At 35.3% G+C, this 19,035-nt stretch overlaps 4 protein-coding genes across 7 annotated transcripts; 2 read left to right on the top strand and 2 right to left on the bottom strand.

Moving 5' to 3' along the window:
• Nucleotides 1-7: 7 nt before the first annotated feature.
• LOC133031717 (uncharacterized) lies at nucleotides 8-2,123 on the top strand. Its single transcript, XM_061105297.1, has 3 exons — nucleotides 8-570; nucleotides 653-820; nucleotides 1,046-2,123. The coding sequence occupies exons 1-3, from the start codon at nucleotides 139-141 to the stop codon at nucleotides 1,229-1,231; spliced, it is 786 nt and encodes a 261-aa protein (XP_060961280.1). The 5' UTR covers nucleotides 8-138; the 3' UTR covers nucleotides 1,232-2,123.
• A 4,368-nt stretch (nucleotides 2,124-6,491) lies between these two features.
• On the top strand, nucleotides 6,492-8,958 carry LOC133032762 (protein COP1 SUPPRESSOR 2-like). Its single transcript, XM_061107104.1, has 7 exons — nucleotides 6,492-6,961; nucleotides 7,133-7,328; nucleotides 7,423-7,689; nucleotides 7,787-7,910; nucleotides 7,995-8,068; nucleotides 8,162-8,319; nucleotides 8,442-8,958. The coding sequence occupies exons 2-7, from the start codon at nucleotides 7,234-7,236 to the stop codon at nucleotides 8,606-8,608; spliced, it is 885 nt and encodes a 294-aa protein (XP_060963087.1). The 5' UTR covers nucleotides 6,492-6,961; nucleotides 7,133-7,233; the 3' UTR covers nucleotides 8,609-8,958.
• A 7-nt stretch (nucleotides 8,959-8,965) lies between these two features.
• Nucleotides 8,966-10,438, bottom strand: LOC115715456 (putative expansin-A17). The gene is made up of 3 exons (XM_030644203.2): nucleotides 10,136-10,438; nucleotides 9,686-10,007; nucleotides 8,966-9,600 (listed from the first exon to the last, which is right to left on the bottom strand). The coding sequence occupies exons 1-3, from the start codon at nucleotides 10,269-10,271 to the stop codon at nucleotides 9,291-9,293; spliced, it is 768 nt and encodes a 255-aa protein (XP_030500063.1). The 5' UTR covers nucleotides 10,272-10,438; the 3' UTR covers nucleotides 8,966-9,290.
• A 4,423-nt stretch (nucleotides 10,439-14,861) lies between these two features.
• LOC133032763 (uncharacterized) lies at nucleotides 14,862-16,217 on the bottom strand. 4 transcript variants are annotated; one of them, XM_061107106.1, is made up of 6 exons: nucleotides 16,019-16,217; nucleotides 15,826-15,876; nucleotides 15,613-15,735; nucleotides 15,446-15,519; nucleotides 15,187-15,337; nucleotides 14,862-15,116 (listed from the first exon to the last, which is right to left on the bottom strand). In XM_061107106.1, the coding sequence occupies exons 1-5, from the start codon at nucleotides 16,061-16,063 to the stop codon at nucleotides 15,205-15,207; spliced, it is 426 nt and encodes a 141-aa protein (XP_060963089.1). In that variant the 5' UTR covers nucleotides 16,064-16,217; the 3' UTR covers nucleotides 14,862-15,116; nucleotides 15,187-15,204. The 4 variants fall into 4 exon arrangements, with proteins under 4 accessions (XP_060963089.1, XP_060963088.1, XP_060963091.1 ...); XM_061107105.1 differs by having other exon boundaries at nucleotides 14,862-15,337; nucleotides 16,019-16,215; XM_061107108.1 differs by having other exon boundaries at nucleotides 14,933-15,337; nucleotides 15,826-15,930; nucleotides 16,019-16,201.
• Nucleotides 16,218-19,035: the final 2,818 nt, after the last annotated feature.

Below are 19,035 nucleotides of genomic sequence, written 5' to 3' on the forward strand. Positions count from 1 at the left end.
TTGGGGGTTTTGTGTTGTTTATATATAAGGGTTGGATGTCACACGTGTGTGTATTCGGTGCACGTGTGAGTATGTTTCTATAAAAGAATAGGAATTTATGGAGAACAGAGATACAGTGGTACTGTAGCAGCACATACGATGAAGATGCGCGCCAGTGCCACTCCCATGCTGACTCTCACAGTCCCAACCTCTCTTTCTCCTTCGCTCCTTTTCTTCCATCGAAGAAAGCCCTCTTTTCTCTTCTCCAACCCTAAGCCCTTTCTCTTTCTTCTTCACCACTCTTCTACTGTTTCATCTTCTTCTTCTTCTTCTTCCTTCCGACTCCGTTGTTCCTCCTCCACTTCCCATTCCCAATCTATATCGGAATCAGAATCGGAGGATGGTGTTTGCATAGAGATCCAGAAACTTCCCAACAACTCACGCAGAATACTCTCCTCCGTCGCCATTAACGCTTCTCTCCTAGCTGTGTGGAATGTCTTGACTGATTACGAAGGATTGGCCGATTTCATTCCCGGTCTTGCTATTAGCCAGTTGCTTGATAGAGGACCTGATTATGCACGACTCTTTCAGGTTTCGCTCTATCACCTAACACCTAATGCTTCTTCTTCGTTCCATCTGTGTAACCCATTTTGCTCTCTTTCATTTTACTCAGGTGGGTGAGCAGAACTTGGCCCTTGGCCTTAAATTCAATGCTAAAGGGGTTGTTGACTGTTATGAGAAGCCACTTGAAACCCTTCCCTCTGCCCAGAAGCGTGAGATTGAGTTTAACATGGTAGACGGAGACTTCCAGCTCTTCCAAGGAAAATGGTCAATTCTACAAGTATGATATAAATTTCTCACTTTCTTCTTTTCTTGTTAGTTTTTTATCCATTCAGACTAGTGGCTTGGATATTGGAATTTGTAAGAGGATCACAGTATGCCTTCTCAGTCTCATACGCCCAAATACAAAACAATTTTCGTTGCTTTATCTAGTGCTTGGTATTATGGAGACATTATTTTGTGTTTCAGTTTTAAAAAATGTCACTTTAAATTTATGCTGTTGCAGCATGATAGTGGAGGAGAGGATCAAGAAATGAATACAACTCTTTCATATTTGGTTGATGTACAGCCAAAGCTTTGGTTGCCTGTACAGCTTGTTGAGGGAAGACTTTCCAATGAGATAAAGGTGAACCTTGCCTGCATCAGAGAAGAAGCAGAGAAAGCATTTAGCAATACTACGCGCTCTCTTTGATGTCATCTCAAATTGTTTTCTATTCCCTCGATCACTATTGTTTACTGAATTCTAAAATCAGTAACAAAATTATAATGTGCATCTTTCTCAAGTATGTTAGCTGAGTCCATAAATTATCCTGCTTGCAATGAAACTCCAATTGGGTTTCAGCTTATGATGCTCTTTTCCTTTCAAGAAGGGCGTGCTCATAGTTTGTTATTGGAATGTCCTTAAGTTGAGTTGTGGAGGAGTGAAAGTGGTGTCAGCTGCAGACTGTAACGGCTCCGCATTCTCAGGATGCCTTAGTGTTCATATTAACCGAGAGAAGCAAAAAGGTTAGTTGATTCATCTTTTGTTAGTTATATTTGTAAAGCAATGACTATATATGGCTAAGATCCTGGACTAGACCTATAATAAAAGGCAGACCAGAACCAGGTTTTTCACTATATCACTTTGAGATTATTCCTCATAATAAAAAATATAATGTAATTACTTACTACTTTAAAATTAAAAAACGAATCGATAGGAAAGTTCTAATTTCATTTCAGTTAGATTCCTATTAACCCCATTGGTTGTTTTACTAAAGATCAGGTTGATAGGTACGTTCAAATTCTTGTGACGTTTAGTATTCCCCTTGTTCATTATACTTTTTCTTAGCTGTATTTTCTTCTGTTGAATTAAAACTCTAGTCAAGTATGAGTAGTCAGTCTCATGGTTTCTCTCATTAGATTCAATGTTCAATTTTGCGTGGGGCGCATACGCTAGCAAATGGCATTCTTTTTCCTTCTCTTTATTTGGTGCAGCAGGAAAAAAATATAAAATAATTTGACACTTGTAATAGATGAAGTTATAATGGTCAAACTATAAGAAATATACTCCTCTGCTTACGCCCTCTCTTTGATTGGTTTTTGAATTTTCGAATGCTTCCATTTTGGTATTTTGTTACTTCATCTCTTTTGTTTTTTGTTTTTTCTCCCTTTCACTTTGTTCTTGTACTTCTGTATACATGTTCACATTTATATGCATGTATCCTAATTTTGTTATTCTGGTGAAGGAAGGGCGTCCGTCCTTTAAATAGTTATTACATGTTTTGCAAGTTTTTTTAACAACTTTTATTGTTTTTAAGTTCAAGCATATCATGTTAATCCTACTATTTGGAAAAGGGGACTGTAAATGGTTATGCACATAGACAGGAGTGATCATATTGGTGTACTCATAAGCAGAGTGGATCCTAATGAAAAACAAACTAACTGAATCATTAGTGGCTGAGAAAGCTATACCAACTATCATTGATAATTTTATGTGCACCTGCTTCGTGAGTCTCAATGCCTTGGGTGCACTGCATTCAATTGACTTAACACAGTTTGTGCTTCATTCATCAATAGAAAAAGAAGCAGGTGATGGCGTTAATCAGAGTGGGAACCTATTTGACTTCATGCAAGAACTTATTAACAACTTGTCTAGAAACATTCTTTTTATTTATGAAGCAAATATTAATGTATCTGTTTTGGTTGCTGCTCTCCTCTTTGGCTTGGATTAATATGTGAATTATACATTCGTTCTCTGTATTAGTTTCCGCATACTGCCACTTTTATATTTTCAAAGACATTTGTTTTTATCTTTTTAGTTTCCTTGAGGAGCCATTATTTGCTGACTTGTTAGTAGTAGTACAGATGTAAATGAAATTTGACTTTAACATGTATGACAATTTAGAGACATTCGTTATTGATGAACCATCATTTATGTAACTCATTTAAGGAAAGAACAAGTATACCATGATTTTTTTTTTTATGATGTGATATTATCAGGTGAGAATGTTCCATGAAATGGGAGTTTATTGATATTAAAAAGGAATTTGCGAGAGGATTTCACCTGAAAGTTTTGAACTTTTTATTTGTGTGTGTGTGTCTCTCTCTCTCTCTCTCTACATAGAGAGAGAAGATTTCACCAAAACCAAATGTGGGTGATGAGCGCATCCACCGGCCAAATTCATAAAATAGTGTTATGAGGTTGGAGCCTGGGAGGTGTGTCTTCTACTCTGTCTCCTGTCTACTGTCTAGCCTTTGGGCAGTGCCCACTGCCCAGTGAATGCTTGTGGAGCTAGCCTTCCATTTGTCTTTTTAGGCACCATTTCTCCTTTTTCTTTTACTTATACCAAACAAATACTAATATATATCCATAAATTATATGTTCTTCAAATAACAATGCATTATTTGGTCTGGAGAAATCAAAGAAAATGTGAATCCATGATAAAAGAAAAGAACTTTGAAGGAAGAGTTGTTTTGAGTGGTGTGAGGGGGTTAGATGAGAAGAGGAAGAATGAGGAAGGAGACAAACTAAGATTTTTTGTTTCTTAACTAAGAAACAAAAGAGGTATCTTATTTATTGCTGCAACTACAATTTTAAAAGAAGAATACTTTAGACCCATATTATTTTTACTAAATGTTTTTGGGTTTTGGTACTATTCATTTCCATGACTACTACTTTTTAGGTAGTGCAAGTGCAAATAATTATAAAAAAGAAGTAATAATAATAATAATAATAATAATGGAATTGAGTTCCTCCCACTCCATCCAATTTCATGGATGAGCATGTTGATAGGGTAGTGCTTACTCATTAACTCCAACAGCAGAAAACCACAACCAATTATTCACCATATGAAACTGGATCCTGCACAATACCTTATTGCGGAGCTTCTTTTTCGTGCTGCCAAAAAGAATGGTTAGCTTTTCTGTACTTGCTACAAGAAAATTAAGTTTCATTAAATTAAGAAAATTAACTAGGCAATTGCTTTACTATGGAGCTAGTTGTGGTCAAATGTTTTGTTCAGATTTGTAAATTAGATCAGGGGTTATGTTTTGGAAATCTATTCATGAGTTTGCTTGTGTTTTTATGCTGATCTATGAATGGATTTTCATGAATTGCTTGCTATTCACAGGAGGGAAGTATTTGGAGGTCATCTGGATAAATTACCACTTCATATTTGCATTCTTTTAGGTAGTTTTTTTTTTTCTTTTTCTTTTCATTGCTCCTCGACATTGTAATTATTTTTTGGTACGAGTAAATCAATCATCTTTAGAAATGAAAGTCCCAATGCTCTCATCTCATCTAGTATCTTTCGTGTTGTATTTTATATTTGTATTTGTGTAGATAAATTTTGGTTGCTTTTCCTTTTCATTTTCACACAGCTGCTGCTGCTGCTTGACAATTGGGGTTGGTTTTATGATTTGTTTATGAATTGAATCACAATGCACAATTCACGGTTCACGGTTAACAAACCAAACCCCATTTTAGACATAAGTCTTTTGAGTCAAATTATAACTACAAAAAATAGGATGAGATACATTCTGTCATTGTGTGATTTTATTCCACTAAAAAAGAAGAAAATGAATTTTTATTTTACCCTTATGTACTCCATTGATCATTTCAATTCATAGTTCCATCAAATTTCTTGAATTTCGTTACCTTCTTTCATTAATTCTTAACTTTCTTTCTTTTTTTTTTTTTTTTTTTTTGAATGTCATTAATTCTTAACTTAAAACATGTATATTTTCTTCTTTCTTTCTTTTTTTTATTAAAAAAAAAAATCCAGTTATATTTTTACTGCCATATTTTATATTTAATTCTTTTACTGCTATATTTTCCTCTCTTTTCTCAATTTTATTAAAAATTTCCTCAAGAAAAAAAAAAGTTTTTTCATAAATACTATTTTTTATATTTTATTTACATACCTATACCTTTTTTTTTACAATAATATAAAAATAATTTTTTAAATGGTCAAAAATATGATTTTTAATGATTCAAAAAAAAATTCTCAGCAAAAAAATTAAAATTATAAGAAATCAACTAAAAATAACAAAAAATTATAAACTATAAAAACAAAAAAAAAAAAGACAAGGAACAAATTAATCAATTTCATAACAAATATAAATTAATTACATAAATTTTTATGTGTTAACGTATTTTTATATATTTCTTTTTAAAAAAATAGTGTATTATGTAAAAAATACTCCCAAAAAAATTAATACTACAAAAATAATTGGATGAGAAAGTTAAAATGAAAAGAAATGATGTAGTAAATAATGGAACATCTTGCAAATGAGTTCTCAAGACCTCGATTGGGGATGGTGACTTGAATGAAATTCTTCATCAATATAAGAAGAGTGGTGGGCCATCTCGAGCTCAAGGGTGTGTCGATGGTTGGTGGGGCGCGGGACTCCATCTGTATTCGTGATGATTCTTGGATCCCTAAGGATCATGTAGGTTGATCCTACTCTTTTTGAGGGAAGGTTGATGTTGAGCAAGTTTGTGATCTTAAACTTGCCTTGCGTGGTTGGAATGTCTTCACTCATCATGGAACTTTTTGATGATGCAGAGGCTAAATCCATTTGTCTATTCCGCATTCTAGCTTTGATCGACAAGATAGATTGATTTGAAATTTTTCTGATAATGACTGATTTTATATTAAGGCTTGTTATTGGAACTCAGTTTCTAGGCTTGGTTGGGGTAAACATTCTTCTTCTTCAAGGCCATCGAAGTGGTAAAATTTTCTTTGGAAGTTTTCTCTTCCCCTTAAGATCAAGAATTTTGTTTAGAATAGTCTTAATTTTGTTCCATCCTATGCCAACTTGAATAGGCATGGCATAAAGGCTTCTATGGTATGTCCTATTTGTCTTCAAAATAATAAAACAACATTACATGCCTTGTGGTTTTGTCCTTCTCTTAAATCCATTTGGTTCAGTTGGGGTTTGAGAGGTTTGGATAATTTAAAGATGGCTTCCGGTTTAAATGAACTTCTAGTTAGGGTTATGGATATTTTATCCAAGGTAGAAGTTGAAGAATTTCTTGTCCTTTTGTTGGAGAATATGACATCGTAATACATTTGTGCATGATAATAAGCTTATTTCTGATGATATGGTCAGTAGCTGGGCTATTAGCTATCTGTGGTGATACCAGGAAGCTCAAACTCAAATTGATCCACTAGCTCCATTGAGCTTTTCACTAATTTCTCTTGGTCATATTGGGGGTGCGGTACCTAAGTTGATTTTGGGAGAGTACAATCTATTTGTTGATGTTGATACTTACTATGAAAGGTGGCAAATTGGTTTAGGGGCGATGGTGTCTCGATAAGATGGTGACATTTTATGTTCATCTGCTACTCCTATCTTGGGTTTGCTTGAACCTTATGTGGTGGAGACTTCTGCCCTTCTTCATGAGCTACTCCTTTGTGTACGATTGGGATATACTTGTATCAATATATTTTCTGATTATTTGTGCTTGGTAAACTCTTTTTCAAACAAGAAAAATGATTGCAATGAGTATGACATTGTTTTTACTATATCCTTCACGTTTAGAAGTCTTTTTCCTATATATTTTTTATTATAACCTAATGCTTTTGCTTCATTTTTTTAGCTAAATTTACTCTTTCATTTGAAACTTCTCAAAGTGTGGTAGAAGGATTTTTCGTCCAACTTACTTTATATAGTTTATGCTTGTATTGATCTCACATTGTGCCTTTTTAATGAATTTATTTATTTTCAAAAAAAAAAAATTGTAGTAAATAAATCATAAAAAAAATAAAATAAAACTAGAACTAAAGTATAAAAGTAAATTTGTACCAAAACTACCGTTCAATTCACAACCCGAAGTTTCGTAAAGAAACCCCCACCGCACCCGGCCGCCGTCACGCTCCAATCTCCGTCGCCCTCGACCTCCTTCAGCTCGCCCCTTCTCAATTTCGACCTAACTCAGGTTTGTTCTTCGTTCCCTTTTGTACGATTGATTTTGGATTTCTTGGCCCAATTCCATCTCTCTTCAGTTTCTTTCTTCGAATAATTGATTTGCTTACTGAAACTGTGTCTGAACTTAACGAGGGAAGGAGTAGAGTAAGAGTATTCATATCTACATGGACTTGCTTTGCAGGGTCAGGGTGGACATTAGAACAGTGTGTTTGAGTTTGGAGAGATAGTAGTGGAGTGTGGAGGCAAATCCTGAAAATTATTGAAGAAGAAGAAGACCACACAATGCAACAGCAACAGCAGAAGAAGAAGAATTTTAGAAAGAGATGCGTTTCCCCTGAACCTGAGACCGACGAAGGCCAAGATGAACAAGAAAGAAGGTTTCTTTCTTTCTTTAACTGCAGTTTTGAATAGAAAACGCACAAACTGTAATGCTTTTTGGGGTTTTAATTTTGGGCTTTTTTTTTTTCACAGAATGGCTTTGGAAGAGGTGAAATTTCTTCAGAAGCAGAGGCAAAGGAAGTCGGGGATTCCTGCAGTTGTCGGGGGTGAAAGTGCTTTTGATATCAAAAATGGCATTAGTAAGAAGGCGGTGGACGACACCCAATCTCATCGCCATCAGTATCAGTCTAACTCTAAGGCCCCTGCCGATCCCTCAGATGTCGACAAGGACAAGGATGACCTCGTTCTTCAAGACACTTTTGCTCAAGAAACAGCCGTCATGGTTGAAGATCCCAATATGTATCTCTCTCTCTCTCTCTCTCTCTCTCTCTCTCTCTCTCTCTCTCTCTCCAGTTTCAAGCTTACAACTTTCTTTTCCATGAACTATCAATTTCAGGCTGAAGTATGTTGAACAAGAATTAGCAAAGAAGAGGGGCAAGACAATGGATGCAACTGATCAAATTGAGAATGATTTGAAGAATGCTGAAGATGAACTCTACAAAATCCCTGACCATCTCAAAGTCAGTATTCTCTTTTTCTTCTCTTGCTGTATTTTTCTCTTGTATTAGGTAAATAGATTGATTTGATTGCATTTTCTTTTACAGGTAAAGAAGCGAAACTCGGAGGAAAGCTCCACTCAGTGGACTACCGGGATAGCTGAAGTTCAGCTTCCCATTGAGTAAGCCCCATTGCTCTATCTATTCTCATTCTGTTGCTGAGCTTGAGATACGTAATCATGTCATTATTACTTATTCACTGTAATGTTTTGTAGATACAAATTGAAAAATATTGAGGAAACTGAGGCTGCTAAAAAGCTTCTTCAGGAGAAGCGGCTCATGGGCCGGACTAAATCTGAATTTAGCATCCCTTCAAGTTACAGTGCCGATTACTTTCAGCGTGGAAGGGACTATGCTGAAAAACTTCGAAGAGGTTGCTTTTGCACATATATAACTTTATCATAATATTGTTAGTGTACACATATTACTCATTTATCTATTCTCATTGTTAGTCACTGTTACAAATTAGTGAGTTTGTTTCTGCCTTCTATGCAGAGCATCCTGAGCTCTACAAAGACAGGAGCTCACAAGAAGAAGGTGGTGGTGCACCCAGACAAGCCGATACTGGCACAGAGGCAGCTGGACAAAGGCAAGCTGCAACTGATCAATTTATGCTAGAGCGCTTCCGCAAAAGAGAGCGCCAGCGGGTTATGCGCAGATGACATGGTTTCTTGTGTTCCTCTATTCTTCTACTAATGATATCTGGTCCTTGATTATCAACAAGCCCTTTGACCATTTGGTGGATGCTTCATTGGAGTTGCTGAATGAATCTCTGCTCCTGCCTTCGGGGTTGAAGAGCGTTGCGGTTGCAGTTCCGGTTCCAGTTCCAGTTCCACACATTATGAGAAGACTTTTTGGCTACCACACAACCGACACTTGGTGCCCATAACTTACATCACTCTATGTCAAACGTGCAATTTCCCTCATTTTCAATTAAGGAAATCTAACACATACCTTTGTTTTCTTCTTCTTATTATTCTAAATAAGATTTAAGCGCAAATTTGTTTGAAAATGTCCTGGTGATTTAAAGTCATTTCATGGTTGAGAAGTAATTCTTATATATTTATTAAAAAGAGATAAATTGGATTGCCCTATGGCTCTCTGTGCTGTGTATATTTTCACTATCAGAGTTGGAAATGAGTCCAACTTCTTTTAAGCCTTTCTTGGTGGGCTTTCTGGCAAAAAACGCAGAGCCACAAGCCAAGAAGGCGCAGTACATAATTACTTGAGTAAAAGTAAAACAAGAAAACGAAAAGATAATAAAATAGAATACAGAATAATACAAAGTTTAGATAAATTAGTAGCAGAGGCGAGCTAGTGGCGGTGGTCCTGTAGTAGTTGAGCTTAAAATTGAACTTTGGTGGTGAAAGACTGGCCGAACTTCCAATTAGAAGGCACTGCATTGAGAACGGTTCGGGTCTTACCATTTGTGGCTTGAATCTTAAATGACAAGGTTTGGCCGTTGAGATACATAAGGCTCTGCCAATTGGAACCCCAGTTTCTGGACATGGTTTCCCATTTGTTGGTTTTAGAGCCTTTGATCCATACGTTGGAAATATCTCCAGTTCCTCCTACGTTGGATATGAGCACTAATTCAAAGTAGTCTCTTCCGTTAATGGTGAATCTGATGCCTCCACTTTTCTTGCATCCAACTCTGAAAAACACCATATTCATATGAGACATATGTATTATAATATCAAATGGGCTAGTAGCATGTAACATATTTAGTTAGTACATACTTCCTATAGAAGATGGGAACGATCCCGGCTCTGTATTTGGCAATGGTCTCGAATGCAGGCTGAGACATGTCGAAATGAGGGCGGGGAGGGTTGCACCAGCCGCCGTTGTCACTGGCTTGAGCATAGTTTGGTGGACAGAAGTTTGTAGCAGTGATGGTAATGGAAGTGCCCTTGAGACACCATTGGGGCACCTTGGTCCCATCACACACTATCTGATAGCACCCACCGCATGATTTTCCATCGTTGAACAAAGCAGTGCTCAGAGCAGCCGTCTTTGTTCCATACCCATCAGTGTACAGATTTCCATAACCGCATGCACCCCCTAATTCATCCATATATATATGCATTCATTAATATATCATACACATGCATTCATGATTCATGTATTATTCATTACATATAGCTGAAATATTCATTACATATTTAACAAGTACAGGTACTGTAACTCACCCATTGTTCCTGAAGCATCGCTTCCACCATAGAAAGTTGCATGGGCTTGTTGCCAAGCGGCTGATGTTCCTCTGAGCTGGGTTGAAATTACTCCAACAAACAATAAAACACAAGAAACAACGTAATATTTCTCCATTGATTATATCTCTTTTTCTTTCTTTCTTATTTTTTATATCTCAATAAGCTGCTTTTAATGGCTATTTATAATCCCATAATGTCAATATTGTACGGCTTACAGAATATAATTCATAATAGAAATTGGAATAAAAAATTATGTTTATGAAGCCGTTGACTGCTGATCATCACTAAGATGGTAATGTGCATCCTAGCTATATAAGAATAACAATGTTAGCCGTAATTTAAGAGCTTGTGCACTTGAGTTATTTATCAATTTAGAAAGGGAAATTTGATATATTATGCTTAAAAGTTAGAAGTAGTGTTTAATTAAACCAAAAATTTAAACATAGTAAATATATGCCAATTTTTCAATATTCTCCCAAAATTACCCCTATCCTTTCACTTTCCCCCCATTCTCTCTAACAGCCCCCTCTCTCTCTCCTCCTTCACTCTCAATTCGAACCCCCAACGCTTCCCCTCCGTTTGAACCAGCAAGCTCGAACCAGACGACCCCCCAATCAACCCAGCTCCTCCATTCGAACCACACGGCCCTGTCGACCCCTCGCTCCCACGACCCTCTCGACCCCAACCTCCGACGAACGACCCGAGCGAACAACGAGACCCACGAGCGAACAACGAGACCCACTCCAATCGACCCCATCGACGGACGCCCTCTCGACCCAATCGACCTAAGTGAACAACGAGACCCACTCGAATCCCACCAACCCCAATCGCAGCAATCCAGGTTAGTTTTTTGGAATTTTTCTTTGAATTTCTCCTTTAAAATGCATACATTTGTGGTTGATTCTGGTATTGAATTGAAAGTTGCTATTTTGTATGTTATTTGGGATAAATTGTGCAATAAAACTGTGGGAAGAATATGGGTTTCGAGCAATAGCTGTTTTCTGGGTTTTTAGATTATTGTGCGATTTTATGCGATTTCATGTGGGATTTTGTGCGACGTAATACGAGTGTGCATTGGTTCTGGGTTTTTAGATAATTGTACGATTTTATGCGATTTTGTGCGACGTAATGCGAGTCTGTATAGGGTATTGTGTGAGATAGTTTTTATGCGATTTTAGAGCGACATTTTGACAATTTTTGGCGATATAATGTGAGTTAGTGAAGTTTTTTTGGAGTTGGGATTTTGATGCGATATTGAGCGATTTTGTGCGACATTTTATGCGATTTAAGTGTTAAAAGTTTTGTTAGACTTAGAAATGACATTTTGGCGATTTCTATGCGATTACTATGCGATTAGTTTGCGATTTTTACTAGGTAGTTATAAATTTTATAGTTTTGGTTAGGCGATGTATGTGCGATTGTTATGCGATTATTGTGCGATTTAGTCCAATTAATTAGATTTTTTGTTGTATTTGCAGATGGCTCCAGAACTCATTCTCCCCTTGGCTGAGCATTTTCCTGGGCGTATCACTTACAGAGGGAATGGGTACTTTGCTTCAATTAAAGCAAAGTTTGAAGCCTTCAACTTGACCGAGAGGGTGAAGGAAACTCCTTTTGGAGTTCTTTGGAATGCGAATGAACTGAAATTCTCCGGGGTGATTGTGCATCAATTGCTGTTGAGGAAATATTTGAAATTCTCCGGGGTGATTGTCCCATGAAAAATTATCTTGAAAAAATGAGGAGTATATGAAAACATTGTCTGCTGACTATCTCCACCAGAAATATTTGAACTATACCACTATAATATAATATAAACATATACATATAATGGAGAAACAAAGTGTAGAGCCAAAAATTCAAGAGTAAATCCCAAGATTTCTCATACAAAAGTTACAAAAATCTTAAGAAAATGTTCAGTTTTAACAAGGAGAAGATTATGTATAACAAGAGAAATTTTGTGCTTGAATTGTGTTTGAATTTCTTTGGAAGAATATCTCACCAAAATTATATATATCCAACCACCAGATCAGTTTCTGGGACAAAGGTCCCAACAACACTTCTAGGGGTTACATTTCTGGGAGTAGGCTCCAAATTTACATTCTTCTTCACCTTAGTCACAAATAGTGGCAACAAGTTCTCCACACTCATTTTTGCCTTCATGCTCAAGAATACTCGTAGTTGACTATCTTTCACTAAAACCTCAGGCGGAAACTTAGTGCCTTTCATGTACATGTAAAGAACTTCTAACTTCAATTCATACACCAATGGGTCCACATCCAACTCCTCATGCAAAACTTCACGCACCTTTTTCAGTGTAGAGTCAATGTCAAACATCAATGTCTTACTTTTTGAGGAATCAAATACCCAGTTGAAACCCTCCACAGTCCAAACGCCATCATACAGTACAGGCACAAATACAATTGAATCTGTCCCAAAGAAAAATACAAAGAAATAAACAGAAAAAATCAGCATACAATATCGCACATAAATCGCACAAGGTACTACGGAAGTCGCACAATGTCGCCAAAAATACAGAGCCAAACAAACTAAAAAATGAATCGCACAAAAATCGCATAACATCGCCAAAAAATACAGAACAAAACAAACTAAAAAATCAAGATCCTGTCAGTTAAAATCGCATAACAGTGCACAAAGATCGCACAAAAATCGCCAAATATTACAATCGCACACATAATCGCATTCTAATCGTACAAAGTCGCCAAAATAAATCGTTTCATCCCTAACCTTGGACTGCTCATGAAATCGCAAACAATATCGCACAAAGTCGCATAAAATCGCAAAAAATAAAAAAACCCAGAAAAATACAGGCTGCTCGTAACAAACTCTACCTCGATTTCAAGGACACAAAAACCACAAATTACAACTAATTACGTTCAGATCCATATAATACAACAAAAAACAACATTATTTACTAAGAAAAACACTTACCCATATGTTTGTTGAGTGTGGTGGATGTTGAGGGTGGAAATGGTAGTGTGGGAGTCGGCCGTGGGTGGAAATGGCGGCAGTGAGCGGTGGACCTTGAGGGTGAAACTGGCGGCCGGTAGTAATAGAGAGAGAAAGTGAAAGAGAGAGAGAGAGAGAGTAGTGCGAGAATAGAGAGAGAGAGAGAGAGCACGAGATGGAAATGAGGGGCTGAATTTTTTGATTGTAGGAGAGAGGGGCATTTTGGGGTTAAGATTAAAAGATAAGCATAGTTAACAAATTTTTGTGAGGGTGGCATAAAATAACACCATGTGTGTTTTTTAAGCATAAAATGTCAAATTTCCCTTTAGAAATTAGTAAACACCCACTTGATTCTTATGAGCTTGTTGTTCAAGTCATAAACACAAACTGTAGATGCCTAATAGTGTTTATTACATTACAAAAAAAAAAACATAATAATAATTCTATACGCATATCATCCGTATTTTGCTTTTTTTATTTTTTTTTATTTTATATGTGTTCTAATTATAATTGCTTATTACAACATCTTAATTAATTTCTATATTTTATAATAACTTGTCAAAATATTTTTATTTTTATAATGGTATGATATTCGTTGTAGTTACAATATTATTTTTGTAAATTTTTTAAACATTCTGAATAATTTACCTGAATAATTTACAGTAACGAAAATAGAATTCTTGATGTTTCAGTTTATCACGTGTGTTCAAAAACTTTCAAATTTATTTTTAGTATTGTAAATTATTAAAAAAATTTCAAAAATAATGTTGCGTACAATTATAAAAAAAAAAGTTTTTTTAAAAAATATTCTGTATTTTTAGACACAAATATTGATTAAAAAATTATAATAAAAGATTAATGATGGGACTTCTCTTTATATATAATATATCTATATATATATATTTAATTCCGTGGTACTTTTATTTGTTTTTCCTTTGGCATTTATTTCTTTCGATTGGTTACACAGTACGTTTCACACTTCATAGTACAATTGAGAGGCAAATTACCAATAAACATGCAGTTGACTTATCAAAGATTGATAGCCGGTGGTTTTATAAATTTGAGCTCGGCTCCTTTTTTATTTTAATTATATATAATGATAGGAAATTATCTGAATAAAGTTATTGAACAAGAGCATTCGATAATCCTACTAAAACAATAAAGTCAAAGTCGTACAGATTTAAGTACATTTAATCGAGTAATATGTGGGAGAATAACGTGGTACGCGTATATGCAAATGATGGGAATAACTTGTTGATTAAGAAATAGGATTAGGAATTTAATTTCAAGGTACGGTGGATGGATGGGAGTTCATCTTATATAAGCAATGATTGAAGTGGGAGAACATGAGTTGAGTGCCACATTATGTGCCATGTCTAGTGGAACTCCTCACCCATCCTCAACCACATTTGCCACACTTACACCTACACCCACATGGATGATGCAATCCCTGATGATATATATATTGATATATACGTACACCCAGATGAACGATCCCAATATTATGATAATATATAACTAACTCCATGGGCTACCAAGCAAAAAAATATATATATCTCACTTATTATAAGTATAAGACCTCTACCTTATCTATAAACCATTCATTCATGAAAAAAGAATTGTAAACATCATCAGCAATAAGGCTGATATCTAATTAAATTATTAAACCATTATTGTTGTTTATTATGAATGATCTTATTTGGTTAAACTGCCATAAGTTAAATAAGACAAAGCACAAGTTCAAGTGTTTTTCATTTCATCTACTATAATAGTTACTTGTGATAGTGAAATTCTCCATGCTACAAATAGTTTTGTGCCTCTGATCCAAAGGTAAGAAAGTCAGAGGTGAAAGGAAATTGTCCTTTATTATGTACAAAGAATGTAGTTTATTCTTTGATGTAGAACATATAAGAAACTTGAGAGTTTAGACTAGTATATGGAAACTCTAACAAATACTAACTACTAATATATTGAAAGTGGTAACTCCTTTGACCTGCATAACCAGAGATTATATAAGTGGATAGTGCTGGAACGATGATAAAGCTCGAGTGTCTATCGAATACCTTGAAATTGGATGAGAATCAATCAACATGAGGATTTTGGAGCAAGTATCGAGCATTATGCAGAAGAGCATGAGCCTCCTCATTTGAGGCATCAAGCAACCTGAGTTCTTTGATCTCGTCCATCCATTTCTCCGTTTGTTCTTTATGGATCCTGCAAAATTGCAAATTAACAATAACAATTATTTTGGTTGGAGCAGAGCAAGAATTTAAGTTAAAGATTGAATTATATAGAAGTGAATATATAATAGGTACTACTAACGTGATCATCCGCTCTTCGAATTCATTACTGAGCTCCTTAAACATTGTCTTTCCAGATTCAAGAAGTTCAGACACCTGCAACAAACAACAAACAGCAAGAATGAGAAGATCCATTTCATAAATGAATGAATAAAAGGATTATTAATATTATGTAAGTGAAAATAGTACCAGGTTAGTGAAACTGTCCAATTTTTCAAGAATTTGAGTGATATGAAGTTCCATTTCTGGCGATGCACCGTTAGTCTGATCAATTTCAGCCTCAGCCATCAAAATAGCTCCGTGGTCTTCCACCTTATAACAAAGGCAACCAGTCAATCAGTTAATGGACATAAATTAGTACCGAGTCATTCGAGTTGAAGTCGGAGTCGGAGTTCAACATACAGCTGGTTTCAATCGCTTCCTGTTATCATCTTTGGCATCCATTTCAAGAATCTGATCAGTAAGAAGAGAGAGTTCCAAAGGAAGGATCAAACCCTAAATTGATCACTGGAAAGCTAAAATACAATCAAGCGACAGATGAGAGCTGAACGATTAAGAGATAGATGAAGAAAAGGTAGATAGATATGTAGCGTACCTCGGTGTGAGTGGCTCTGATGGAAGATTCTGATCTCTCTGCCATTACCAATCAAACACAGTAAAGAGTACACACTCTCTCTCACTCTCACTCTCACTCTCAGTTACGCGGCAACCTTTTAAATGAAAGCCCTTACTCCACACTCCTCACTCTCACATTGGCGCCACCCTTTCACCAAGGACTTTTCAATTGGGGTTTTTTAAAATTACCCAAAATAAACATTTATACCCTTCCAGAAAAAAAAAAAAAAAATTAATCATTTATATGTGATTCTAAGATGCACTTCCTTAAAAGTGCACTCTTACCTATTTAGACATCTAAAAAAAATTGGGATTATTACACAAAAATATAAAAACAACAAAAAATTTACAAAAATACGGTTTTACGGAATTTTAAATATTTTTACGATTTTTTTAATTTTATTTTTACGGTTTTCTTATGTTGTAATCTTGTTAATTTGTTGTTGATTTTTTGTTATCTGTATGTTATTTTTTGTTGTTATTTTCATGTTACTTTTATGTAGTTTTCTTGTTGATTTTATATTGTTTTCGTGTTATTTTTTGGAAAACCGTAAAAATGTAAAAAAATAAAAAAATATTCTTTAAACGTAAAAATATAAATAATTTACAAAAAATGGTGCCTATTTTTTACGTTATAATTATTTAGGGTAAATAGCAGCGAAACCCCCAAAATTTTCATTTTGGTTTCACTTAACTCCCAAAATCCACATTTAGGCGGTAAAATCTCCAATACTCGTATTCTGTTAGCAATTTAATATTTCCGTCCATGTTAGGTGTTAAGTGTCATGTTAAACTGAACACAGTGTACACGTGACACAATTTTATTTTATTATGGTTGCAGTAACCCACAAATCCGAGTGTAAAAGTAGTAAAGGTTCATTATAAGTTGTGGAAGAAAAGGGAAAATGTAATTTATGATGTTTGCCAAGACAAAAGCTATACACTCATCAAAAATTGTTTTATTAAAAAATTGGATATTACAAGAAGATAGAGCCAATTTTATAATTCTAGTTGTAAGTTGGTCAAGCTTATTGTGCCACAAAGAAAAACTAAATTTGGTAATGACACTAAGTGATTAAGGCAGTAAGGACTTGAAGACTGATGACCCAACTCAGAAGGCAACAAATGAGTGACACTGGAGGAGGAGAGTTGACTAAGGTAGAATCAAATTTGTAAAAGTCCTTGTCAAGCTTCCCAAATATTGTGGTATTTTGAGTGTCTTGACCCTTGACATAACAAGAAAATGAGTGAAATTTAAAGAAGATATTGATGTCTTTGGCAAATTGGGAGACGCTTAATGAGTTTTGGTTATGTAAGAAACATATATCCGATTATTAAGGGTGAGATGTTGAGAGATTAAATGAGAAAGGATATATGAGTTACCAATGTGTAGGAGTTGTGGGCACCAAGATTGGAGCCCTCTGTTGTTAGATGATGAGTTGCTCCGAATTCTAGGTACCAATTATCATATGAGATCAATTCAGGTGAAGCATGGCAAGCTTGCATTTCAATAAGATGAGCTATTGTAGGAAACTGGTTAACAGATTCAGGACATGTAAAAGATCTTTCAAACATATAGAAACATTGTTTGGTTGTATGACCCATCTTATGATAGAATTGACATTGTGGCTTTTGGCTCCAAGAATTAGGTTGTCCTCTTCCAAAGCTCGGGAAACTAGTGCGAGCTGTAGAATTGGGATTGTTGTGATGGACATGTCTAAAGGTTAGACCACCTTCATGCATGGTATTCATCATATGACCAACATCATTTGAGCAAAATTAAAGACCACGAGAAGATCCATAAGGTATCCATAAACTAGAAGGAAAGGGATTGTGAGTGAAAAAATTAGGTTTGAAGGGTTTAATACGAGAGATATTTGCTTCACTTTTATTTATATATGGAGACTTGACATTCTTGTCAATTCGAACACACTGGGCAGTGCTTCCATCTCTGCAACTATGTAGTTATCATTTCTTGTGGTACAGAGGTGACAAAGACATCATACTCGAGAGCAAGATCACTAAAGATTGCTTCAATATGATTTTGAGGTGTCTTATTGTGACCGATGGTAGCAAGAAAATCAACGATTAATTTCCTAAATCTTCAACAGGTAGTCATTAAGAGAACCACTCATCTTCATGTTCATAAGTTGAGTCTTGTAAAGACAAATATTGTGTATTACTCATTGAGAGAGTTCCAAATCTAAGAAATATTATCGCATCCAATCATGTGATTTGTGGTTTTCTCGGACATTAAAGACAATAACCAAGAAACCAAGAGATTGTCTTATTGTTCCTAATCCTCAAAGGCAGGGTTTCTTGTATTGCTTGGTTCATCACCAAGGGTTAAAAAGATGACAAGAATTTGAGTTGAATCGAAATATTTGTGAAGACGACTTTCTTTAATTGAAGCTAACACTTGATGTTGCCAAGAAAGAAAATTATGCTCATCAAGCTAGATGGACAAGAAATGGGTAAACAAAAAAAGGTAAGATTTTGGAAGAGGGACTTGTAGAGGATCTTGAATTTGAGTTTGGTTCAAACTTAATGCTCCAACACAAAGCAAGGATTCTCCATTAAAGAACGATTGAAACTCTAATACTGTGATGTTCTATCAAAAATGAGGAAGAAAGAATCGACTGTTTTATTCAATTGAAAGAGAATACAATTAGCATTTAAGGACTTACAGGTTGTTACTACTAACTGTTACAATCAATAACAAACCAACAACCGATTACAATACCAATAACTAGTAACAAATAACTACCTAAGCTATTAATAACTAACTCTCAACTTGCTTACTAACATTATCCTTAACAACCATCTTCATATTTTATCAATGATTTCAATGGTTTGAATTTTTTAACAGTTGGGTTCGTTTGGAACGCCGTATTAGGTCGTATTGTATTGTATTGTATTATATTATATTGAATTGTATTTTATGCAATATTTTTATGTAAAACTATATGTGGTAATAACTTTTATGGACACCTAAAT

The sequence above is a fragment of the Cannabis sativa genome, chromosome X (genome assembly GCF_029168945.1).
Source record: "Cannabis sativa cultivar Pink pepper isolate KNU-18-1 chromosome X, ASM2916894v1, whole genome shotgun sequence".
NCBI lineage: Eukaryota > Viridiplantae > Streptophyta > Magnoliopsida > Rosales > Cannabaceae > Cannabis > Cannabis sativa.